The sequence below is a fragment of the Sesamum indicum genome, linkage group LG6 (assembly GCF_026168435.1).
Source record: "Sesamum indicum cultivar Baizhima isolate 11 linkage group LG6, ASM2616843v1, whole genome shotgun sequence".
Classification (NCBI taxonomy): domain Eukaryota; kingdom Viridiplantae; phylum Streptophyta; class Magnoliopsida; order Lamiales; family Pedaliaceae; genus Sesamum; species Sesamum indicum.
This window is the reverse complement of record NC_142662.1, coordinates 19,660,484-19,684,359: the sequence shown is the minus strand read 5'-3', so window position 1 is coordinate 19,684,359 and position 23,876 is coordinate 19,660,484. Positions and strand designations below refer to the sequence as shown.

At 33.1% G+C, this 23,876-nt stretch overlaps 2 protein-coding genes across 2 annotated transcripts; one reads left to right on the top strand and one right to left on the bottom strand.

Moving 5' to 3' along the window:
• The first annotated feature begins 1,958 nt into the window (after positions 1-1,958).
• Positions 1,959-4,190, top strand: LOC105164069 (uncharacterized). Its single transcript, XM_011082624.3, has 4 exons — positions 1,959-2,798; positions 2,884-3,063; positions 3,186-3,314; positions 3,801-4,190. Exons 1-4 carry the CDS (start codon positions 2,304-2,306, stop codon positions 3,900-3,902), a joined length of 906 nt encoding a protein of 301 aa, XP_011080926.1. The 5' UTR covers positions 1,959-2,303; the 3' UTR covers positions 3,903-4,190.
• Positions 4,191-12,961: 8,771 nt separating this feature from the next.
• LOC105164070 (general transcription and DNA repair factor IIH helicase/translocase subunit XPB1) lies at positions 12,962-22,023 on the bottom strand. The gene is made up of 20 exons (XM_011082626.3): positions 21,872-22,023; positions 21,688-21,728; positions 21,497-21,572; positions 21,229-21,391; positions 19,888-20,110; positions 19,764-19,820; positions 19,505-19,648; positions 18,757-18,837; positions 18,528-18,615; positions 17,778-18,115; positions 17,597-17,672; positions 17,320-17,513; positions 16,389-16,552; positions 16,228-16,300; positions 14,997-15,110; positions 14,166-14,246; positions 14,021-14,080; positions 13,856-13,939; positions 13,599-13,741; positions 12,962-13,211 (listed from the first exon to the last, which is right to left on the bottom strand). The coding sequence occupies exons 1-20, from the start codon at positions 21,879-21,881 to the stop codon at positions 13,121-13,123; spliced, it is 2,301 nt and encodes a 766-aa protein (XP_011080928.1). The 5' UTR covers positions 21,882-22,023; the 3' UTR covers positions 12,962-13,120.
• Between the last annotated feature and the right edge of the window lie 1,853 nt (positions 22,024-23,876).

The window sequence follows — 23,876 nt, the reverse complement described above, 5'->3', positions numbered from 1 at the left end:
TAGAATTGTTATAGGATAGAAAAGATATATATATATATATATTAAACATAATAGTCAAAAGATAAGCTACAGAAAATTTTATAAATTATATTAGCAACACACCATTGATTCTTGATTCTAGTTTCTTTAGTCCAAAGTCCATAATGGGTTCATATGTGGGCTTTAGGTCCAAAACTAAATCTTGATCCAATCTCAAATTCCTCCAAATTTCCAACTTTGTGACCTCTTTTTCCCATTCTAGTATGTTTGCAGTAGCTTTTATTTTCTTAATAAATATAAATTATAAATAAATAATAATAAAAGTTGAGAGTGTTTGAAAATAATAAATTAAAATTAAAATATTTGAAAAAATAACTTAATATTCGGAATTATTTCAATAAGCTGCAAAAGTTCGTAGGGAGCTGCTTATAGCTTTCAACTTAAATAAACTCGCAGTTTAAAAGTAGAAGCTGTAAAATAGAAATACTCTTTTCAACTATTTTAATAATAAGCTGATAAGTGTTTATTTTTAACATTTGCAAACACCCTCTAGTTGCGTCTAAAAAGAAGTTCTCATTACTAACGAGGTTATGACCTAATAGTTAATGTTGGGATCTCGTAATTACATAAATATGAGATTATTGAGTCTGAGTTTCGTTCATGGTATTTAACTGATTTTATTTTAGTTTATAATACTTTATATTATCGTTTTTATAAGGGAAAAAAAAAAGGAAAAAGAAAAGGAGTTGTGTTATTCTATTCAATTTAATTATGTAATTTTTACACAAACTTTTATTATTAAATAGATTATTTCCAAGTAAAATTAACTTTATTGCATTTTTGTAAAAGCAAAGGCCATAGCAATACCTAAAAGCAAAGAGAACACAAATAAAAAGATGAGGTGCTTAAAGATAGAAAGCCTATTAATTATACCTTTTCAAGATTCTTTTTTCAGCCTCATCATTATTATAATATTACTTGTTGTATAAATCAATTATAATCTAGAAATTAGAAATTGTTTATCCAAATCAAGTTTTACAAATTCAACTTATTATATAGCAAATATAATATATTTATCGTATAATCAGTCACGAACTATACACCTATCACATATTATGTTTAATAAGCATATTATATAATTGATTCAAATTGATAGATATCTATTAAGAGAGACATTCAGACCTCAAAATATTCTAACAGGATAAGGATCCACTCACTTTTCAATTAATCGGGTCTGGCAAGATAAATTGAAACCACAACGTCGATCATCCAAACCTAAAAGGTTGAGATCACTACAAACGGATCCATATAAGTTCGGACATTTGACCCTATAACTATTCAAGAGCTATTTTAGACCAAGATATGTCATTTTTAGTTGAGAGAATCATATATTTTCTCTTTTCGATCTCACACACAGCTATTTTAAATATCCTTGGGTCTTAATGATATAATCATATTTTCAAGTCCCAAACACTTTCTGGATCAAAATCTTAAGGTCATGCATCCTCAATCCCTAAAATCCGAATCACGGATCTAATCAAATTTGATTTATACTTTAAAAAAAAAACTTTCTAAAAATTATGGTACAACATCAACTACTTCAATAGCTTAATTAGGTAGGGGCCATCCAGAAAAAAAGAAAAGTACGGCAATAATTTGACTTGTACGAAAATTTACGCTTCAAAATAATTACTAAATTTACGTAAAATTATGAATATCAGTTCAATTTTCGTAGGAAATTTCAGAAAAATAAAAAAATTTTCTTGCAATAATTGAGTTGACACAATTAAAAAGATTAGGTTTTTTTCTGACATTTCTTGTGTCAAAAGCATAAGCAAAAATTGACACTGGAATGACTTAAATATGTCGAGGGAGACAAATTCACAAAATAATTGGGTCATTTCCGAATAAGGAAATAGTTGAGGGGCTTAGATATAAACACCGTTGTCTTTATATAGCAGAAGTCGAGTGACCATTGAACTCGTTCTGTCGTTTAATCCTTGAGAGCAAAGGAGGGGCGGCTTATTACCTTCCATAGACCAACGCCTTCTTTACCATTCAGTCACCATCTCATCTGACTCTCTCTCTCTCTCTCTGCGCACAGCTACTGTGTGTTCTACGTGAGAGAGAAAGAGAAAAGCTAGAAAATGGAATTCTTGTCTTCTTGTTCCAGCAATAGACAAGAGAGCTCTGATTAAACAACCCATCTGTCCTAACTTAGCTGTTTGTCTGCTCTTCACCAACTTCAATCAGACGCCACACACACTCTCTCATTCTTGAAATTCAAATTCAAGTTCCGGCAGGTTTGGATCCATTCTTTTCCGATGTCTTCTGACCTGTTTGTGTTCGAGAATTCTTTCTTCTCCGACCCATTCTCCTCCTTCACCGATCCTCAACCCAACCTCCCCTTCGAAATCCTCGAAGAAATTCAAGAAAACAGCGCCGTATTCAGTCAGGAAAACAACAACAACAAAAACCCACTTGACGAAACCAGCTCTCTCGACCAAATCGCGTCCGCTCTGCTCTCATCTTCACCGCCCAGCGTTCAGCTCGAGAACCTGTCGCTCTCCCAGTTCGGACACACAGACTACGCTGTGAAAACAGAGGAATGTCAGCTCAACTTCGATAATTTCTCCGTGTTTGGTAGTTCTTTCCTGCCCCAGAGCTACGATGGGGCGCACGAAACTGCGGTGAAGTTCATGCAGAGAAGCTACAGCAGCAATTCTTTCGAAAACAAACAGGGATTCTCGTTCCGGCCGCAGTTCGACTCTGTTTTCGAGTCCCAGATGAGAAGGGTCTGCAGCACTGGAGATTTACAAGTCAGTGAAAATCGTCCGAATTCTGCTCTGATTCCTTCTCCAACAATTGTTGTTTATCAATTCTAACGTTTTTGTCTGTTTTCAGAATGTGGAAACAAACATGCAAGCAAGAAACGTGTTGTCTTCGAGCCCGCTGTCGACGGAGAAGTCGTTCATGGAGGAAGCGAATTTCAAGGTGGGGCGGTACAGCGCGGAGGAGAGGAAAGAGAGGATCGACAGGTACAGAGCGAAGAGGACCCAGAGGAATTTCAACAAGACAATTAAGGTAATAACAGTTTTGATTAGTGTAATAAATTCTTGTTCTCAAGTGAACAATTAATGTTTGTTGTGACTGATCATGAAAATGTGTGTTGGCGTTTCTTGTTTTGTTTAATGTAATAACGACAGTACGCCTGCCGGAAGACGCTGGCCGACAATCGCCCAAGGATACGTGGCCGATTTGCTCGCAATGATGAGGCTGGAGAGATTCCTAAAGCATCAATGTTCCACAGATATGAAGATGAAGATGATATCTGGGTAATATTCCCCTGTCAACCCTTTTTATATTTACTTGCTTTTATTTTTCTTTTCTTTTATATATAATTTATATGTATGCACTCATTACATTATACGAGTCAAATGCAAGAAAATACAGACAACGTCCATATTCACGAGCTTTCAACTCAAAATAAAGTAACCTCGTAAGCTCATAGACGCAAAATCTCGATCTTACCACTTGTGCAATACGTTATTCGTATGTTTTCTTGGTATGCATCGTAACGCCACCTTTAGTGAGAAAGTAGGGTTTATCTTACTACCCTTGAGAATATTTGTAAAAAACAACGTAGTTTTCACAGCCCTTCACCGTCACAAAGCACCGAAATTCTACAATAATACAACAAGAATACTTTAAAAAAAAAAAAAAAAAAACTAGCATTGGCGGCGATGGTCCCCCCTACCCCCCAAAGAAACATTGTCGAGAATTTGCTATGTTTAATTTCATGTCATGAATATGGATTGCAGATGGACGGGTTTCACGAAGAAGACGACGATGGAGTCGCACGACAGGGAATGTTCTTCAATGGCTCCGCCTTGACTACTCAGTACCATAACTATAGCTATTGATGGCGATCGCCATGAAATATTTGAAGATGAGAATGGGGAAAGTCAGAAGGGGTTTTTCTTGTTTTTAATAAGTTAGGTGTTGAGTTGAGGTTTCATATCTCTTTCAATGTGATAGTCGGCAGCAGTTGCTTTCTTCTTCTTATTTTTTTTTCATGTTAGTGATTAAGACTATGGTGCCATGTGCATCATAATGTCGTTATCTTTCGACTTTTTTTCTCCTTCCAAATCATGTCGCAATCTGTATATATGAAAATTCGCAGCTAATAAATCACAAAGTTTTCAAACGCATTTGTCGTCTCGTCGTTTTTCTCTGTAAACGTAATTGTCGCTTTTATATCATCTGATTTCATTTTCTACATACCATCAAGATGTAAATTAAGTTGTAATAATGTTACATAGTTATTACAAGCGAGTTCGTGTTTAAATTCGTCGGGTGTGTCTTAATGCAAAGTCATTTGAGATGCCAAAATGGTGACAGGGGTATATGGGTGAGTTTGAATGGAGTTGTTTAAGTGGTTTGTGCATGGTAATAACCTATAAAATATGAGCAAAAGTACCATCTCTTTTTCTATGGTTAGTAGTTGTAATAATTTGAGGATTCCATTGTATGAGTTTTTTGCATTAAACATATCAAGAATCTTATAGGCCACATAGCCTAGATCCTCCTATACACGACCCTACAAAATAAATATTTCTGATCCGAGTAACGATGTTCAATGAAATTGTGCAATTATTTTTAGTCGATCAGTTCAACTCAAACTGCTCCGTAATGAGCAAATACTCGTATTTAGATGTAGGTCTTGGGTTTAAAAAAAAAATATAAAATTTTGGTCGAGTTTAATTAAAATATTTTCAAACTGCACTTAACACCTACGTATTATTTACGTAGTATCCAGTACGTTTTGAGATATAATACAAATACTAACGTATTTTAAGTAAGCATAAAAAATTAATCATCCTCCCATAGTAGGGGAAAAAAACATAATACATCAGATTAATGAATTTGAAAGAAAGAATTTTAAGTCCTTTACAATATATTCTCTCAATTTGTTTGGATTATTTCGTATTACAAAGGGATTCAAATATTTTAGCTTTCGTTTTGAACTATGTTTTATAGAATTAATAGTGATGGATTTTTATATTTTTAATATAAAGTCATTTTTTAAATTATTTTCTCAAACCCAAAATTCTTTCACACAAATTAATGCAGCCTTAAATATTATATTATACTACTATATATTTCATAGTATAATTTATTATTTCGATATGAAAATTTCAAAACTATGATTAATCATTATTCTACTTTGCACTCAAATATATCTTTTGAATACCTCTATAGCTACACACTTCTAACTTTATGTAAGCACCAATTATTTTTCATCTCATAATTTAGATTATTTAGTATTTTTATATTATAGTATTTTGGTCATATATCATTTTAATTTTTATAATTTTAATCTTTTTTTCTATATCGAAGTTCACCTCCACAGTCGAGAAAGCTGAACACAAAGTTTGATGGTAGGTTGCCTTTTAGAAATATCTGATAGCATTTACCACCAACTTGCCTAGTAAAATATATTGCCTACCTATTATTCCTTCTGGCCTCTAAATCATTTTTGGTCTAGAATTTGTCTCATAAAGGAGCCTTTGAACACAATTTTTTAACCATGGTTACCATATTTATTATTTTACAATTTTTTTATTAATTGGTATTTTCAATAAGAAAAAAATTATAATTTTAATCTTGTAAGCGTAGAGAGTGGAAATTTTAATCTTCTTGAAATCATTTGTTTCAATTTGGTCATGCAATATTAAGAAAAGAAAAATGACAATTCTAGAACAATTCTGACCGAAAATTCATAAATTGGCTGAAAAGTGCATGGATTGTGCATGTGACGCGCTAATTTGAGAATTTCAAGCTACAATTTTTCTGGAACTGCCAATATAATTATTTATTTTATTGCTAGACTAAATTGCCAGATTAATTTCAATATGACCAAAATTGTCATTCCCTTAGTGAAGTAAAATTGCATTTTTTTTCTGTCAATATGTTATTCATTGTTTAATTTTTTATTTATATAAATATATACAAATTACGTGACAACTGTAATGTATGTCGTATTGAGTAATTTGGATTTGTTCCTAGCTCAGTTTGGATTAAAATTTCTAGTAGCTACTAGAAATTATATATTTGACCTTCATCTTCACAGATTATATATATAAGGTAAATTACAATGAGCTCCCCTGAAATTTAATATAATTACAAATATTCCCTCATTGTTGGAAAATTATTAATACCCTCTGATTTTAACAACTGTTTAACAATTAGCCCAATCCATTAGTCTTTCTTAGGTTTCTATCTATTTTTTGTGGTGAATTAATCAAAATGCCCTTGTGGATTATGAATATAAGTTTCCTTTTTTTTAAAAAACAAAATTCTAAAATTTCCAATTAATTAAGTGGATAAATTTTTACAATTTTTTCATTCACCTTGTCAGATTTTTTTTATTTTTTAAAAATAAATAAAAAAATTACAGCAATGACCAAGTTGACAAATCCAAACTCCCATCCAAGAATTACATAATTTTATCAAACATTCAGGAGTATTTATAATTTTTCAAATAATAAAAAAATATTCAAAATTATGTCAAATTTCAGAAAAGTTGATTTCAATTTATTATAATATGTATTGAAAACTACAAGTTTTTATTACCATCCTTGAATATTTATCCGCGGGAAAAAAGATTCAATTGTGTAGGTAAGGCATTCTTGCAGCTTCGCCAAGCGAACAGTAGAACCTTAGCTACGAAAATATTTGATGCTGAAGTTTGCATCAATTTAATTAGCAAGTAAAAATTTTCGTTACTATTCTGCACTATATAATATATATTATAAACAATACGTTGCTATATCCATTAGCAAGTAAATTTTCATTGCTAAATATTAGCAAGTCAATTTTTGTATTAAAATAATATGATTTACTACAAGAATTTTACTTGCTAATTACTGCGACGCTAATTTTTTTCCATTGCTATCAAACTATTTTTTTGTAATGAATGAAACGACATTTCCCCGTAGCTCCAGAACCTGTCCCAACAATTGACGAACCAACTTCTCAACCCGTTTCATCACTAATCCGTATGTGCTGCGGACAAAAAAATTCCCTTTTGAGTCGAAGTGCCAACATCGTTAATTTTCACGAAATCAACGTTACCCTTGTAATATCTCGCTATTTTTTTTCTTTTTCTTTTTTGGGGGGTTATGTAATGGAAAAACAAAGGTGGCACTCACCGTGCTATGTGTGTCGGTCAAAATCTTTATAGCTGATTCACTGTCATCAGAAATCAAAACTTAAATATATAAAAATCAACACACAAGTCGGAATATATATTAAATTCACATAACATGTCAACAAGGATTTAAACATAGAGGTTAGGACATTAGAAGAAGAATATCTTCCCTATGAAACATGAAAATTTCCACTTGTCCCGAGCAATGATCAATCCAATCCAGAGACATATTTGACCATTGCAAACAAAATGTTACAGCACTTGGACAATAAATTAAGATGATTAATTAATTAATTAGCTTCATAATCATCATGATGTTGTTGGCCTAATAAGCAATAACCACGTTTCAATGAATCTTTTGAATCCCAAATTTGATAATAATAAGAATCCCAAATTGTTTACAAATTCTTCTTCTGAGAAATTAACATGGTATTTTTTGTCCTCCCAAATGAAGTTTAGTCAAAGGAATTTCCAAGGCTAGAGCCTATCCTAGGTTAGAATTAATTAATATATATATATATATATATGTATATGCATAATTGTGTTTCAACCCTTTTTAGTGCTGTCTAATCATGCTTATATTCATGATTTCTCATTAAACAAATTCATGTTACTATGACTGTTGCTTGTCTTGATATTTCCTTGATTCTATGTATTGCAAATATGTCCTTTTAGGGTTTTTTTTTTCTATTTTCCTTTTTTGGGCTGCTGAAAATTGGCAAGAAGAAAGCAAGCATGCTTAAGTATTAATTGGGAAAAAATTAGGGCAATTACAATAATTTTTTTTAAATTTGGCATAATTATAAATATCTCTTATTGTTTGAAAAATTTTAAATACTTCCCCTGATGTTTGATAAAACTATGTAATCTTCGGATAGTCTGAAATTGTCAACTTTGCACTTGTTATTTTTTTAAGAAAACAAAAAAAATGTTAAAAAAAAATCAGACGAGTTGGATGAAAAAATTGTAAAAAAAAAATCCATTTTTCCCATAAAAAAGTTCAGAAAAGTTTAAAAAATAAGTAAAAGTATAGTTCATATGTAGTTAACAATGACAATTTTTTGTCAGTTCGCCACAAAAAAAAAAAAAAAAAAAACCTAATGGGGACTAACAAATTGGGTTAATTGTTAGATTATTATTAAATGAGGAGGTATTAATAATTTTTTACATAATAAATTATGCCAAATTTAAAGTACTTGGTTGGTGAAAGTAGTGAACATTTGCACCCATTTCCAACTTATGGGGCATATGTTAAGCTTAAGGATAAGAAAGGGTTTTAAATGCAACGTTAGAATTATGGAAGGGCAAATATGTGAAAAAAATAAGGTTATATTTGAATTATTGAATTTTCTTTTTTTATAGAAGGGGTAATTATATGATTACATCAATATTCAATACATTGCGCACCTGAGCATTAATTGATTCGATCAATACATATATATAACAATGAACTATGACATAAATTACGATAAACTCACAAAAAATTGAACAACTAATACCACATATCTGGAAGGACTTGAACCCATGAATTCGAGCTACTTATTTATGAAATCTTAACCTTAACTTGGCTAAAACCTTGAATTGTTGGATTTAAGGTTATGAATTTTGAAATTTTAGCTAATAATATATATTTTTTAATTTGTATGGACATTTTATATTATAAAGAATTTTACATTCTTCAACTGTCATTTTACCTATGTCTTGTAAAATTTTAATAGATTTCAAATTCAAATCCTTTCGTCAAAATATAATAATAACAAATAACAACCTGTAGCCTCGTCCGTCAACTTTTCTAGATTGGATATCAGTCAAAATAGTAAAATTGCTATATATGTTTATTTTATTAAAAAAAAACAATCTAATATATATCCCCTCCCACTTTTATTCACAAAGTACATAACTTATATTCACATAAACCATCTAATTATCTTTGAGTGTTATGAAATTATGAGTCGACTTCAGGATCAAAGAGGTAATGCTGGAAAACTCCCTACTCCTGATTATTTGTTCGTATTGTAGGCCAACTCTAATAGAAAGGACCGATCATACAATGGAGTTGTCATAAAAGCTCTTGAAATATACTTTTTGACGACATCACCGATCAATTTCAGTCAATAAATTAATAAAAATTTATAACAATCAAAAGCAATAAACAAAAATATGACAAATTTATGTGGAGAATGTCAATGCATACAATTAAATGAGAAATGAGTAACAAGATTTATATGTATAATAGCAAAAGGAGATGCTTGTTTGAAAGCAAATATCTTACAACAAAATCCACAGACAAAACCCCTTTTCTTACAAGCAATTTCAGCATCTTGAAGCAGCTTTTGGTAATAAATAGTTAGCCCCACTTGTGACATCCTTTACTAAAAAGTTTTGGGTGTCTGAATAATAAGTAAAATATGAAGAAACAAGGACTTATTCTTGACTAAATTCTTTCAACACTTTACTCAAAAGTTATGACCATTTGATCAGTGAAAGCACACTATCAAACATTTTCTTTTAGCTCCAATTGACACCTATCAAACAACACTAGGGTTTAAAAAGCAAATGAAACCCATAAAGAAGCAATCAGCATCTCCAAGAGTCACAAAAAGGAGATAGATGGAAACAAAGAATCTCACCCCGTTATTTATCATTTACGTTTCGTGTTTTAAGTTACATAAATTATTTCTTAATGTAAATACGTACGTTCTGTTTTGATTTTCTGACCCGTGAGGTGACAAGAGATATAACTATCCGTTTTAGTCAATTTTTATTTCTTTTTCAGAATTGCAATGTAATTTTCCTCTTTTGCAATTAATTACATGACTTACCAATGAAATTTTCCGAAACTTCAGGAAATATTAACAAATCATCTGATAAGTTGTGAAACGTGCATCAAAACATGAAAAGGGACGTAAATGCAGAATGCAACGGTTTACGTGATTCGTAAAAATTTTTTTACGTCCACAGTCGTTCAAGATCGATTTTTACCAAGATAAGTCTCGTAAGAATTATAATGAAGCTACAAATTAATTATTTATACCATATTACAATTTTTTTTTTTCAGAAGACTATACATAGCTGATCAACCCTGTAATCCCACCCGCTCAAAACACATCAATCAGATTCGCGATCAGTAAATAAGAATGTAACGTTAAGTCTCACTCCACGCTCAAGCAAGAACTGGAAGGAAGCAAATTTACATAATGGGGGGAGCAAAATGCAAAAGAATGGTTATAAAATTTGATGATCATCAGTCCAACTACCATTGATTCCAAGTGACAACTTTTGACCAGTCCAGTACTGGGAACTTACATAATATATTAATTTTAGTACCCTATCATTACACATCAAAAGATGATTGGTTGATTAATAAAAGTAAGAGAATCCTTTTTCCAGGGGGGCATTTGTGGGAGTTGAAACTGCTGTGAAAATGAGAGATGGCAAAGTTGTCTCCTCTTCATTACACTGAAAAGGGAATTTTCCTAACAAATTTTCAAAAATTAAGGGTTGTTTTTTTTGTTATATTATTACCATTATCAAGAAGACAATCATTTCATAACTTAAATATTAATGTGCACGAGTGGTGCATTAGTGCTTTTATTTTAAAGTTAAGTTTGTCAACATTAATTGCACCTACAAGACAGGAGATAATGCATATGTCAGAATGATGATTTAATGGAGAAATTAACTGAAAAGTTATGTGGGAAAAACACATGGAAATATAGGTTTTTTTTTTTTTAAATATATAGATTTGTTGATTTAGAAATATCGATGTATTTAATTAATATTTAAGTTTTAATATAATAAATGATATAATAACAAATCGGGTCTCATTGAAAACAACAGCTTATTGAAAAAATAAAACAAGACTATTTTTAATTTTTAGGAGATTATACGGCCCTACATGAAATTTGATATAATTACACATAAACTACTGTGGGTTAAAAAAATTATATCTAGTATCCTGAACTTTGTTTTCATCTAATAAATAAATCCTTTTGTTAGTCAAATTTTAACAACAAAAAGCTGGATGAAAATCTATTTATCTCCGATTAATTTATTATTAACCTATTGCATGTTAAACAATTTCTTTTTTGACCAAACTACTTTATGCATCTTCACACATTAATGCATATGAGAAGATATATTTTTCCCCTTATAAGCGTAATTTGGTCAAAAAAAGATTTATTAAACCTACAATAAATCAATCGATAGTAGATATCAATTTTTATTGAATTTTTTTTGTTAAAATCAACAAATTCGATTTCAATTAATCCTAACTAACAGATGAACTTAGATAAAAGCAAACTCGAAGAATACTATATATATTTTTTAAAATTAAAGGAATTCTAAGTATAAGTATACCATATCACATGAGAAGACGTTGGGGTTACTCCTCAATTTTTATTTTAGTATATAATCCATAGGGGTAGGGGTAGTAGGTTCGTTCCGAATGGCTTGCGGTTGACTAAACCTCAAGGAAATTTCTTCCATGGAACATCAAGTACAAATTATTCCCCAAAAACTTTACATGATTTGCCCACTCACCCACACAGTCCTCCTTTGCTGCTGCTGCAATTCTATTAAAATTCATCTCTCTTTTCTCCACTATCCCTTCTCAATAAATATTTGCAATTATTTGCATTCGTATCTCCCCTTTTATTTCCTGTTTTCCCTTTCCAACACTTACACTAATATATATATTGTTTTTTTCTTTTTTCTTTTCTTCTTATTTGCTTGCATCATGATGGGAATAAAACCAACTTCAAGGGTATTTTAGTAATTAATCTTTAAGGTGACGAGCTATTGTTAGCCTATAATACACTCAAATAAAATGACAAACTTTTTGCATATTTTACCATCAATCTCTTAATACACTCACATAAGGTAAGAACTTTGAAATTTTAATGAAGTTCAAACTCGTAACATTCTAATAAAAGAATCAGTAATGTAACCGTCGTAAGTTGGCAACTAGCTTGATGTCAATCCATGCAACAGTTTGGGAGAAGCAGGCACCTCTCTTTGTCCCAAGGGGTAATATACATCAAGCGGGAGTGGGTGTGCGGTAGTTGATTACTGAATCAAGACAGGAACTGAATGTGGTGGGGAAAGCAGTCAGTCAAATGCTAGATTCAAATTTCCACTTTCCTACCACATCGCAGCTTCAACAAATTCTTCAACGTGTGGAGAATCCCATTACAGATTACAACACCCAATTCTGTACCAAAAATTCTATCTTTTACTTTCACTTTAGTAGCAGCTTGTGGGATGAATCTCTTAATCAACCAACTTCCAAGAAAATGACAAATTAAGGAGAAGTTTACTTTCTCCACTGCCGGCGGCTGAGACCCCACTGCGGGGCAAAGAAGTAGCAAATTTGTGTTTCTATAGTCTGTGCATGGGCCAATATTCCACCAACAAGAAATAGTCTCGAGTTTTCTATTTGTTTTGGTGGTATGTGCATCTTTCTAAGCAACTAGCTGCTAGTATACTTAATGTGTGTGCATAATCTGAAATTTTTACTATATTTACTTAGTTAAATGAAAATAAATTGAATAAGGATCTAATAAGAGGAACTATGTTCATAAATAGAAAATTAGTGATAGAGTTGATCGGAGAGATGGTTTTTGTTTGTTACAAATAAGGGTACTACATTTACTGAAATCTTCATCTTATTCGAAAGTTTGATAAATCAACAAACAGTGGATTGTCTTCAAAGTTATGGAGAAAAGTGGGCAACTGAAGTTCATCAAAAGGAGAAAGGACAAACTGATGTATGTAACTTGAAGTACATTGCATTTCAAATTGTATAACACAAAAGGGCACTTGAAATATTACAAAAGATGAAGGTTTATTTTGGAATAGCATCTGTAGTCAAGTGTTAAATCAGCGAAGCACACATACTCAAGAAGGCGATGGATCATCCCATGATGATCAACCAAACCGTTTCTTGAATAAATGGTGTCTCTTATTCGGATCCTTAGGTTTGCTCTTCATCTGACCATGTGGCTTTTTCTGCCCCGTACTGCAACCAAAAGGGGGGATCATCGATCAATATACTTGACCATTACCAGGAAGAAACACGAAAAGCTGGACAATTGACAGATTCAAAGAAAAAGCCACTGGGCCATCAGCACAGCGGGAATTGTTAATATTTCAACATCAGGACCTCAAATGGTAAGTTACTATGGCTAAACATGAAAAGTGAAGTATATCACCGAGTTCAAAGATGGTTTAATGATTGTGCTCTTTCAATGAACTGAGGCTCAATCTAATCCTCCATATTTCAAGATTAACTAAAACCTTGTAAACTAGTACCACATGACATGTCAGAAAAGATCCAATTTTCATCCCTTCATAAACAGACGGAAGAAAACATATAGTTGAAGGACAAAACTTTAAAGAATCGTACCTATATTCCATGTAAACCATTCCGCTGGCTCCAGACATTGCACTCATGGAACCAGCTGAGCGACGGGCTTTCTGAAGAGCAATGTCATCGGCATCTTCTTCTAGTTGCTCCAAGCCGACTGCGTCGTCACCCGCACTAAGCACCTTTTTGTGATAAAACGGAGAGTGAGCGTTTTTAGAGAACTTCCCCTCTTTCATGGAGGGCGAGTCAGAGACTAGCATCTCAAATTAAAAATCATGTGAATAACAAATATATACCTTCCCAAGAAGGGCAAGTTGATCTTCAAGACGATGGTAACTCAACTCAGGTCCTGCATCATCAGGAGGCAGGCTCGTGATCACCTGGATAACCATTTAGAACAGGTAAAAACTTATAAGACATTCAAATGTTAAATTATCTACTGGGCATGAAAAATATTGTACCTTAAAACTATAACCTTGATCGATCAAAAACTGCTGCCTTTTGGTAGAGTAATACATTTCCTGCATCAAATAAGCAGAACAGATTTAGTGAACTGAAGATGAAGTAGAAAAGCAACTGAATGTGTAAAGTGAAAGACTATCATACCTGAGTGTCTGTGGATACAAGTGAGTAAAAAAATGCATTGTATTCTTCCTTGCCTCCTGCCATTCTGTCCTGATGCTTTCCCTATCAACCATTAACATTATCAGAGTAAGAAACTTGTTCTGATAATATACATAAACAAAGTACATAAGAATATGTAGAAACTCAAAAGAACACCAGAAATACATTGTCAAGATAACCACTAAGTTTCACATTGAACCAGATATTATCAATTTAAACAGCTTCTACAAAGATGTGTTGGGATGGAAGTCAACATCGTATGTTAGATAGAAGTGATACCCACTCAAACAAAAATCCTCCCATCCAGCCTTCCCGTTATCCCTGTTCTTTCAAATTAATATCTCGATCCTGGACTTATTTACTGAAAACTATGCTGGGAAGACATCAGAAGAAGATAAACTTCTCCTAACCCTCTCTTTTGTTGACTCTCCTCAAAGCTCATCTATGGAGCCAACAACACCCACCATTATGTATAGTGTCCCACACCCAATATCACATTTTCAAGAAGCTGCATAAGAACAGCAAACTTTCAGCGTTAACATTACTTTTTTAGTACTAACGTGGAACATCAACTTGAATAACATGGTCGAGGAGTATCATGCTAATTAACTTGTTGAGAAGAAGTCAAGCACAGATCAAACTTGAATGGATATCTGCCTTCTGTTTTTCACAAAAAAGAAGGGTGCTATTATATAAAATGAAATAGAGAGAAGCAAACTGGGAACAATTTTGTATTATGGTAAGTTCCAAATTAACGCAAGTCCTTCGTATTAACGTACAAGTAACTTGGTAATATACATGTAATGGAAGTACCTTAGCCCTGAGAATACGCCCAAGCCGTTGAGCCTCTTGACGCCTTGAACCAGCATGTGATGAAATCTGAATTATCACATTTGCCTCAGGAATATCTATAGAATTATCACCCACCTGTAAATGAACTGGCAAAAATTTACCTTCTGAAAATTATACCACGCGTAAACACCTTTCTATACTTTAAAGGAACATAAAACGTTAACTCCAAGTATATATATCTGCGTGTCTGATAATTTTTCAAAAAAAAAAAAAAAAAAAGAAAAGAAACAAGTTTGCCTGTCACAGAAGACATGTGCAGGGACACCACATCAGTTCATAACTTCAATCATAGAGCCACGCAAAATATGGCTTAGCAAGCTTTTACCCATCCATATGATACATTGTTATGGTAACAGATAAAGGCTACAAAATTACTCTTACTTTTCCACCCAAAGCTTCAGATTATTCTTAAAATGGTACCTCCAAGAGTAAGAAAGAAATATGCCGATGATATCAAGTATGAAAAAAAGAGATCAGGTACATTTCGGACACATAAGGTACTTTTGAGTTTTGCAAAAACATTCAGGTCAAAGCTAAATATTATCCTAACATTATGAGGATAATATTATTCTTCTTCTTCCATTATACATGGATTGATAAAAATCTAAAGTCATCCCCAACATTTTTTAGACTGTATTGTATTTTGTTTATCTTCCAGTTCCATAACATAATTTATTCCCTTCTTTTCAAATAAAGTAGTTTATATGGTTAAAATAAATCAAGTTTAATGCATGACCTTGTAATTTATTCTGAAGCTTCATTACATGTATGTGTATATACATGTCTATTACTATGTTGTTCCATAAATCAATCTTGACTTCTACTATCATAACCAATATTTTTCCAGAGTTAATGTATTGCATATGTGTATCCATATGCATCTCAGATGCTTATGCAAGACATGGCAATAAACTGTACCCATCCATCTCAGATGCTTATGCAAAACGTATTCATTGTGCTTACAAATTGAAATCCATCGTAATGTCAATGAAAATTGCAGATTAACCAATAGTGTCTAGATTTTGTTACCTGCGAACATGATGTGCATGTAAAGAGAACCATATTTATTCAACATCAATACTTAATCCCAGGTACAGCAGGTAAAGAAAATCTCAAATATTCAGAAGAAGATAAACTGCTTAGAGAACTCCAGGTGCAGTAATTAATAATTAAGTCACAGTGTGCAACATACCTTTGAGAGGAAAATGGTGTTCACATCTCGGCTGGTTTTGAATGCTTCAAGAATTTTAGTTCTTTCAGGATGGCTGCAAATTACCTCGTACCAACACATAAGCTATGTAAGATTCCAATACCACAGGTATACTAGATCTCACAGAATAATAAAATTGCTACCTGGTGGCACCATAAATCATAGGTTTTCGAAGTTTCATAGCATACTCCGTCAGTGCAAAAAGATTGTCGGCAAAAACAATTATTTTGTCACCCCGCTCCCGTTCATGGAACCGGATAAGAAACTCACAAGCCCTGAATTTATTAGGGTTCATCACATACAGAGCCTAAAGACGCAAAGAAAATAAGTATTAGCCGAGACAGCATTCAAGGGATTATTCTTTATAATAAAATTTATATATAATACATATAAAATAAAAAAATCAAATCAAATCTGTAATGGTCAATCCTGGACCTTTCTTGCCAGGTAAAACAATCTCGCCATTCTAATCCTTGATAAGATACGATAACCCAAAAAATCAATTATTATCCCTCTATCATTAGTTGGAAATGGACTGCCAATAGAGGACACCAAAGGAACGGAAAATCAATGTCTTGGGATGCATAAAACTATTACTCACAAATTTTTACAAAAAAACAATTTTTCTAGACAATGTTGCTTACATTACGCAAGAAAGCCTCTAGCCTTGTCATAATGGAGCTAAACCATACAGTCATCAACCAAGGAACATACAATGGAAATTTCAAAGACCACCGTCATATGAGAAGCCATGCTGAGGGCCAAAAGCGTACACGTTTTAAAAACTCTTATAGATTGCAATATCCAGTATGCTACAGTTGTTTTTTATCAATGCGATAAGCAAATCTTTGATGTACATACTGATTCATTTAGTTCATTCTGGAAACAGGAGCACCTCAGTAGAGCATCTTTGACTTAGCCACATCTATAAGCAATAAAACACATGTATTATAGGGCAATGGCCATCTACCTTTACTCTTTAGCCTGAGAGGGAGAAGAAGACAGCTAACTAGCTGATACAATAGCTCTACTATATCTGATATACACACACATATTCTCCTGGACCCTACTTACCTGTTTCTTTTTTGAATTTTCTTTTTTCAGATATTCAGCAAAGAACTCCTTTGTCATTGGACACCAGACTTCTGCACACTGAACATTCGCAATGAACCCTCCTTTCACTAAATCCAACCAGTTTGCCTCATACAACTTTGGGCCAATAAGGAAGTTCAAATCTGTAATCCTTTCATCCTCTCTCACAAGTGTTGCTGCAAATCAGTTGATCATGGATTAGTCCTTGGCATTGATGATATTCTTTGGATTTATTAATAGAAATTTGTTGGATGCATACCAGTTAGCCCAAGTTTGCAGTGAGATTTTGTGAGACTGATGACCTTCCTAAACATGTGTGCAGGGACCACGTGCACCTAAATATTGAAGAAAACAGTATACCTCATCACGTGATCTAGGCGAATGTTGTAATTGTGCAAGACAAGAATAAAAATATCAACCACCCAAAAATAAGATGTGACCTCGTCCATGAGAAGCAATCCCCACTCCCGATTCCTTATGTCTTCAATTATCTTTTCAGCTTCTTCAGAACGTTTACCACCAAATGCAATCATATTATATGTTGTCACCACCACTCCAGCATTGCCACGGAATCTTTCTTTGCTGTCAGATGTGAAACGACAGATTTGCTCCTCTTTAATGGTTGACCATAACTTAAACTGGAAAGCCCACTGATCCACAGACACCGCATTTGTAGCCAAACAAAGACAACTCTTTTTTATTCTGGAGGCTGCAGAAACACCAACTAAAGACTTTCCTGCACCACAAGGTAGCACAATGATACCCGATCGTGCTCTGCCTGAAATGACAGAAATACCTTGAATTAGCAAAATACAATCTCTTTCTCAAAAGTGTTATACCAGCCACGAGGAAAGAGAGCACGATAATTAAAATTTCGATTATGATATTCTCATGTTCATTGTGACAGGATATCGCCATCTCATAATACATTCTCAGACAATAAGTATCTACTAAAATTAATGGCAGGATGCTGTCCTCTCAAAATTCAATGCTCCAATCTACGAGTTATCATTACTCCAACAACCACCGAACTTAGAGGCTCTCAAAGTCTAAGCTTGCACTTCATAGTTGTTTTCTCGGAAAGATAACAAACAAAAATGGTCAACAGTAGGCCATGGCATACAAATGTACGCACAAAGTTAAACAATGAAAGATGACAATAGGATTGGTCTTGGTGGGAGGATGGTTACCATTTCCAAACATCTTACTAAGACTCTTTTCTTGGTAAGGACGTGGTTGTGCATGAGGCTTCAATTCCATATCCAAATCAGGGTTGATCTGCAATATCATGACAGTCAATAGAACTTTTTCAATTGACTCAACATTCAGTACAATATAAAATTGATATAGCTGCTCAAGCAGTCCTTTCTAAACTCAAGCTCCTGTTTCCCTCAAGTTCCTGATCCGGGATACACTTACAGTGTCATTTCTGAAGTCATACTCCTCCAGCATGGGATAATTTAGAGCATTAGGTAAACAACGTTGTTTTACATTTTCAACCTGCAGAAAGGGAAACTAGTTAAAGCTATATGACCATCTGGAAAGATCTAAAACTTTGGCACAGCAATTTTTCGTGTAACTCAATTAAACTAGATCAATCAGTACAAGGGAAATATATGAAAAGCAAATTACCCAGCAGCTTTGAGAAGTATAATAAGAAAATCGCCTAAGAAACCACAGTCACCAGACTTCAACATGATCTTAATCTTGTATATGAGGAAAAATACTAATGTTCTCATCTCGTCACTTAAGTTACCTGCTATAATAGTTGTATAGACATGCATATGCATGCATTATACATATCTACCGTAGCATGGAAAAATAAAAGTCCAGACAAGAAAATGAACAAATTCAATCTGATGCTTCCAAACCTTGAGCAGGTATACAAGATCAATTAAGTCACTATCTGCCTCAAACAACATCACTTCAAGACAATCTCTCAATAAACTACTGTTTTGATATTACTTTCTACAGAATAAACAATCTAATCAGATGAATTGTTTTGGCTATATTTTGATGAAGTACATGTAATACAACAAATCCACCCTATAGGGAGCAGAATAACACGGAAACCTAATGTGATCTAGAGCTGCTGAAAGGAAAATACGCACAGACTCACACTAGAATGGATGGAAATTGTGAAATACGTATAAATGCATCAACAGACCTGAGAAGGGTCAATCTCAAAGGAATGAGTTTCTTTTTCTTCAGCTACCGCAGCCAACTCTGCTTCATTTAGCAACTCATCATGGGCACCTTCTATTTCACCCGCAGATTTGCCAATTGTAAATCCATCATTCCCATGAATTCCCTGAAGAACAGCAATTCATAGCTGTTGAGTTATCAGCCAAATGTAGAGGAAAAAGATCTACTTAATTAACTGTAAGAGATTGGATCATCGTGAACAAATTTCACTAAGCATATACCTCAGAGAAAATTCTAGCTCGCCCTATAACTTCATCCTTAAGCAACGTTTTTAAGACCTGAAAATAACCATAAGTGTTACATATGGTCCTTTCACCAGAAATAGACAGGACCATAATATCTCACCTCTGGAAAAGGGGACTCAATAAAATATCTATTCTTCTTCAGCACGAGCTTCACTTTACCATAATTAGCAGTGGAATTATAGATGAAATCAATCATCTCTTTTGGAAGCTTGGTCTTCGATAACTTATTCAAAACAGAAACAATGGTCTCAGTTTCTAGTCCCACTGAGACGGCAGCATACAAAGAATGTGGGGTCAAGTTGTACTCATGCATTGACTCCGGCCTGTTGAGAAGAATAGGGTCAGCTCCATGATGACAACATTAAATGCAGAACAAAACATAAAAATAGAAAAACTGAACTTCGCACCAATATGTATTGATTTGGAATACCGAATATGTATAGGAAAAAATACCGATTAAATGTATTTTTTTTTATCACGGAGATTGCATACAGGAACTTAAAATCCATACAAGTTTCAATTGCCAATATCCTGCAGATCTACATTCGTCGGACTAAGATAAGTTTGATTGCACATGAATGGATGAAAATAATCAGAAAAGCACCTTTTCTTTGATACTCGACAAATTAGACTCTAGATGCTGGCTGTGTCTGATGCATGATCTGGCAGCATTAATAACGAAGCTACAATTTCAAAGCACAATGAAAGTGCTTGAAAAAAATTGTTTGTAGAAATATCTCATGAAACACTCAGAATTTACAAACTTTCAAGAGACCCCTAGACAGGTATGTTTCTCAAAATTTTTGAACCCTATACTGAGATGGTCAGACACTCTATTCTCGCTGGTCCCTCTGACTAGGAGTTCACTCCCTAGTTAGTTCCTATTTCTAGGGAGAAGACACCATTCCTCTCAGCTATGTCCTTGGCCCTTACACTTTTATGTTCTTCCAAGCCCAGGACTAGGAATCAGAGAAATGGCTTCCCCTCCCCTTGCTTGACCACCAGATGAAGCTACCTCAACTAGTATAGACTAGTAGGCCTAACTCAGTTGTTAACTACCTAGCTCTGTCCTGCTTAGCTTCTTTCCCTCCTGCTTAAGACCTTTGGCAGAATAAGGGGTGAAAATAGCAGGTACTGAGGAGCTCCATCCATTATCGTTGCAAGTTATTATCGTAATGTAAGGGACTTCTATCAAGTACTGAACAAGTCTCCTTCATTCAAGAAACATCCATGATGTGTCTAGGACCCTATTAGGTGTCATATCCACAGACTGGTGTAATTTGATATCAGCGTTTGCCATCCAAAAATTATTTCTAGAACAGCTAAAACCATGGGGACACCTATTAACATATTTGCGATTCCAACCAGCTATTGCCAAGATTACATAATGCTAATCGACCATGCGAGGTGCATAACTGTATAAACCGCCCCAAATAAATACCTGCAAACCGGTTCAGCAATGGCGATAAGGAAATCATAGGCCTGTTTATACAGTGCGGAGAAAGTCTCAAGGAAAATTCGACCATCTGCGCAGGCCCACAATGGGCGATTTGCGTGATCGGGCTTAAGTTCCAACTTTGTGAAATCCCTCTTTTTCCCCTCACCTAAAATGCCAAAAATCAAACAATTAAATCAATACAACACATCCAAATCAACGCGGTCAAAGAAACAGAAGGACAACATGGATAATCTCAGCGCAGCATAAGTACCATCGCGAAGATCATCATCCAAATCTTCATTGAAGTGGGAATCATAGTCTGCAGCAGCTGAAGCCGTATACTCCTCCTTCAATTTACAAACATTAGAATGATTCGAAAACAACCTCTACCATTCCCATTAAAACAATTCAAGGAAGTATCAATATCGTTATACAGTAAAACCCGGAAGAAATTCACCGAACCTTGGAGAACTTGGTTTTCTTGTAGGGTCGAAATTTGTCACCTGAAATTCAAAGCAATTTTTCATCAGATTATGTGTATCAACATCGAAAATTTTGCACCCGATCTCTGTGTGCGCAAACACAAACTTTACATTATCTTTCAATGGGTGTCAAATGTCAAAATTAATTCTTGCAAAAGAAATACCATTTCCCATAGTTATCAGTAGTCTTCAGGATTTACAGGAAAAACACACTGAAAAATTGCCTTCTCTACGCCCAACAATTGTGGTCTCGCTATATATATATATATGGGAGGAACGGAAAAGGAACCGCGGCGCGGCACCGCCACACATGAAACGAATGTTTGCAAAAAAGCCCCTGGAGAAAACACTATTTACACAATAACCCCTTAAAATTAAAAATCCTCTTAACTCAATCCAACCTAGTGAATTGTTTATGTAGAGGTTGGCACAATTTGCAGAGCCCGATACTAAATATTGTTCGGACTAAATAACAATGATATATCATCTACGTCCAATATTTGCATTGCCAAATTACATAAAGACCCCTTGTCTCTCAACTTTTGATTATATTGCCCCGTAACTTGAATTAAATTATTTCTTTCGCAAATTTTTTGGACATTCATGTTATTTAATTCATAACATTATAATTCTAATCTTTAACTATGTTTTATTTTGATTATAGAACAATTTATTATGGTAGTTTCACATAGCTGAAAATTGGATCAAAAGTGGAGGAAAAACTTCTTCGATGCTAACTCTAATTTTCACACAAACAGATTATGGGCCAAAATCATTAGAAACATGCATAATGTTTGGTTTTGTTTTTAACTTGTTTTGGGGTATTTTGTGGAGATAGAGAGAGAAAAACAAAGATAAATAAAAATAAGTTAGAGATAGTGTGTATGTTTGGATTTGTTTTTAGAGATAATATAAAATAAGTATGGTGTGTTTGATGTTGGATAGTGAGAAGACAAAAAGTACTGTTCATTGTCAAATCACATCTCTTATATATATACATGTATAAAAATATATATAATTTATTTAATTGTGAGTGATTTAAAATAAATATTATTTTTTAATTAATTATATTTTTTAGAAAAAGTAATTAAAACTATTTTAAGATAATCAAAAATATATTCAAAATTTACAAAACTAAGCAAACCAAACATAGTCTATATTTTGGCTCATCTCAAAGATGGGGTCAAAATCAAAACCAAACATAGTGATGGTTTCTTTATGTAGTTAATGGGTGAAATTGAGGTTGATATCAAATAGGTCATGGATTTGAGTTCAGTAGATGTCGATTTATTTTAATAGTATTTGTTAATATACTGTAATAATAATTATTGATTGGTTAGACATATGTAATTTGTTTGATCGGTGATGGGATTATGTGAAATAGAAAATAAAATGATAACTATTCCGTTCATCCATCGTATGTTGTTTAGTTTGACATATTTTGTTGTCTGATCTCACTTGAGAATACAGTCTTGTGTTTTAGTTGAAATACATTAAGTATGGTAACATGTAAAAATGATCCAGAAGTATAATCCTTTTCAAATTATTTCAATATGAACCCTGCAATATGCAAATAGTAAAAAAAATTAAAAAAATATATTATATACACACACATGTACGTATATATAAAATATATTTTAATAAGGGTGAGTATGTTTTTAATAAATACAAACATATGTGTATGACATTATATATTCATTTGAGAGGGAAAAAGGCATGTATATTTGCTATTTAGTGGGCAATTGATGGGCTATTAAAATATTAATTACAAATATCTTCTTAGTTTTTGAAAAATTATAAATACCTCCCTGATTTTAAAGTTCGTCTAATAATGGGCACATTCTGTTAGCTTTCATTAAGTTTTTAATTTTTATGGTGAGCTAACCAAAATGCCCTTTTAAGTTATAAATTTTAATTATATTTTTTTAAAATTTTAAAAAAATATTTTTATTGACTAATATTCTCTATAAAATATTATTTTACAAACCCTTAATTTTTTTAGATTTATTTAAATATATTTTTATTTTTAAAAAAATTCAACAAGAGTAAAGTAATAATGTTCACTTCACCATTTAATAGGCTACATAATAATTTTTCATTTGAGGAGATATTTATAATTTTCAAACAACGTGGAGTATTTGTAATTATAACAAATTTTAAAGAAAGTAT

What these genes read in the sequence shown, in the direction of transcription:
- LOC105164070 (XM_011082626.3), bottom strand. An exon ending in GAGCTAGAATTTTCTCTGAG is followed by an intron (nt 19,649 to 19,763) that starts GTATATGCTTAG and finishes GCTGTTCTTCAG; the next exon opens with GGAATTCATGGGAATGATGG. An exon ending in ATGGTTTACATGGAATATAG is followed by an intron (nt 13,212 to 13,598) that starts GTACGATTCTTT and finishes TTTTGGTTGCAG; the next exon opens with TACGGGGCAGAAAAAGCCAC.
- LOC105164069 (XM_011082624.3), top strand. Translation starts at nt 2,304, where the DNA reads ATGTCTTCTGACCTGTTTGTGTTCGAGAATTCTTTCTTCTCCGACCCA. An exon ending in GCAGCACTGGAGATTTACAA is followed by an intron (nt 2,799 to 2,883) that starts GTCAGTGAAAAT and finishes GTCTGTTTTCAG; the next exon opens with AATGTGGAAACAAACATGCA. An exon ending in ATTTCAACAAGACAATTAAG is followed by an intron (nt 3,064 to 3,185) that starts GTAATAACAGTT and finishes TAATAACGACAG; the next exon opens with TACGCCTGCCGGAAGACGCT.